We start from the raw sequence: 1923 nt of genomic DNA, 5'->3' as shown, positions 1-1923 counted from the left end.
ATATATATATATATATATATATATATATATATATATATATATATATAATGTGTGTGTAAAAAATCAAAATTTTTCTGCACAAGAGTAATTTACAACATTAATATCTTAAATAATTCCATTTTTAATGACATCACAATTTAATGCAGTTTATTATGTACTTCAAGTTCAATGGATTATGATATGCATGCCTTTGCAAATCAAATTCGAGAGCAGCCCGTTTCACGTGAACAACAATTAAAAGACTTAGCCGCAATTAATGAGTAATTATTTGTTTTGCTTATATCATATAATACAATATTTATTGTATTTATAATGGCATTTTACTAGTAAAATTTTTACTTCTATATACAAAGATAATTTATAACTATATTATTTTAAAAAATATTGCTCTTCCATTTTTACATTTCTACATATGTATAATCACATCACATTTTAATGCAGATGTGTACAAAAGGTTTTAGAGCAATACGAAAGAATATATGGCTCGCCGATGCCATTATTTGAACAAACGAAAAAGAACACAAACGCATTTGATAAGTAAATACTTGTATTTTACTTACAATGACTTATATCACAAAATATAATAACATCCTACTATTTAAATATTGACTTTTCAGCACAAGAATTACTTACAACGGTAATATTTTAAATAATTCGGTTTTTAATTACACCACATATCAAAGCAGACCAAGTCCTTCAACTTCAACGGGTTATAATATGGATCTCTCTGCAGAACGTAGAAGTGAAGAACGACCTGACTTGCAAGTTCTGTCATCTAAACAAACGAGAAAAAGAAAGGGAGCAGTTTATAAGTAATTATTTGTTTTGTTTTTAATATTAAATTTATTTTGTATAGTGTTACGTTTTTCTTCCCAACAATAACAATAAAAAAAATTATCAATGTACCTATAAGAACATTAATATATAATACTTTGATACTCTGTAATAGACTATAGAATTATGCATTAATGAAATTTGACGACTATTTTAATTTAAGAATTGCAACTTGTCTTTATAGTCCTGTAGTATATATAACCGTAACATATTCATACACCGACTATTTTGTTTTTGCTTTTATTCTATATACATACAAATGCAGAATAATGACTATTTTGTATATTCTATTTCAATTGACAGCAATGTTGTAGATTCCAATAGAATTTTGTCAACGTGCACGTGTCCCATCGTACATAAACGAAAGCGTGTCGAAGCAGACACTGATGACGAGTAATTATTCATGCGACACAACACAGAAGGAAGAGTATATTACGATCTTAATATTGACTTTTTACGATCTCAATATTGACTTTTTACGCAAAATTTATTTTGTGTAAATTTTTTACACAATGTTAGTTTGTATTATATTTTAGTAAAAAGTATATATTTGCCGTTTTTTCTTCTTATATTTTAAATATTTATTAAGTAAGTAAGTTCAATAAGTGCCGTCGATGCGTGCGGCGTGCGTAGATAACCCATGTAAGCTAGATCTGTTGGCCATATTCCCAACTTTTGACCTTTCGTATCTTGAAAACTGGCCATTTTCGGATTTCGTGCCTAGAGACTTTTGATCAGCATTACATAAACTATATTACATAAACATATATATATATATATATATATATATATATATATATATATGTAACGTGCACACACACACACACACATATAGGTATATATATAATTCCACATTAAGTTGATGTACCAATATTATCAAATGACTACATTAACTAAATAATTTCAAACGGCCAATTTCGAGCTATTACCAGATGTTAGAAAAATATTTACTACATTCAATAATTTAATACAGACTTGTGTTGACGTTTCGTGCCTTACTTGGCCTTCTTCAGAACAATAAAAAATTATAAAGAAAAACGCATTATAATATATCGCATTATTCTACGAACAAAACGAATCAATTTGATC

The 1923-nt window shown here is 27.4% G+C and overlaps 1 protein-coding gene across 2 annotated transcripts in view; it reads left to right on the top strand.

Annotated features, from left to right (window-relative positions):
- Positions 1-1560, top strand: part of LOC112452422 — a 2418-nt gene extending 858 nt beyond the window's left edge. The window contains exons 2-5 of one of the 2 annotated variants that reach the window (XM_025012620.1): positions 165-260; positions 442-537; positions 618-812; positions 1138-1560. In XM_025012620.1, the coding sequence (XP_024868388.1) occupies positions 169-260; positions 442-537; positions 618-812; positions 1138-1231 (477 nt within the window). In that variant the 5' untranslated portion in view covers positions 165-168 and the 3' untranslated portion in view covers positions 1232-1560. Of the gene's footprint in view, positions 1-106; positions 261-441; positions 538-617; positions 813-1137 lie in introns of those variants that run through there. The other variant, XM_025012621.1, reaches the window with a different exon arrangement.
- The last annotated feature ends 363 nt before the right edge of the window (positions 1561-1923 follow it).

The sequence above is a fragment of the Temnothorax curvispinosus genome, unplaced genomic scaffold (genome assembly GCF_003070985.1).
Source record: "Temnothorax curvispinosus isolate PA1 unplaced genomic scaffold, ASM307098v1 QBEX01003393.1, whole genome shotgun sequence".
NCBI classification, from domain to species: domain Eukaryota; kingdom Metazoa; phylum Arthropoda; class Insecta; order Hymenoptera; family Formicidae; genus Temnothorax; species Temnothorax curvispinosus.
The sequence above is the reverse complement of the archived record's forward strand: the minus strand, read 5'-3'. Positions and strand labels throughout refer to the sequence as shown.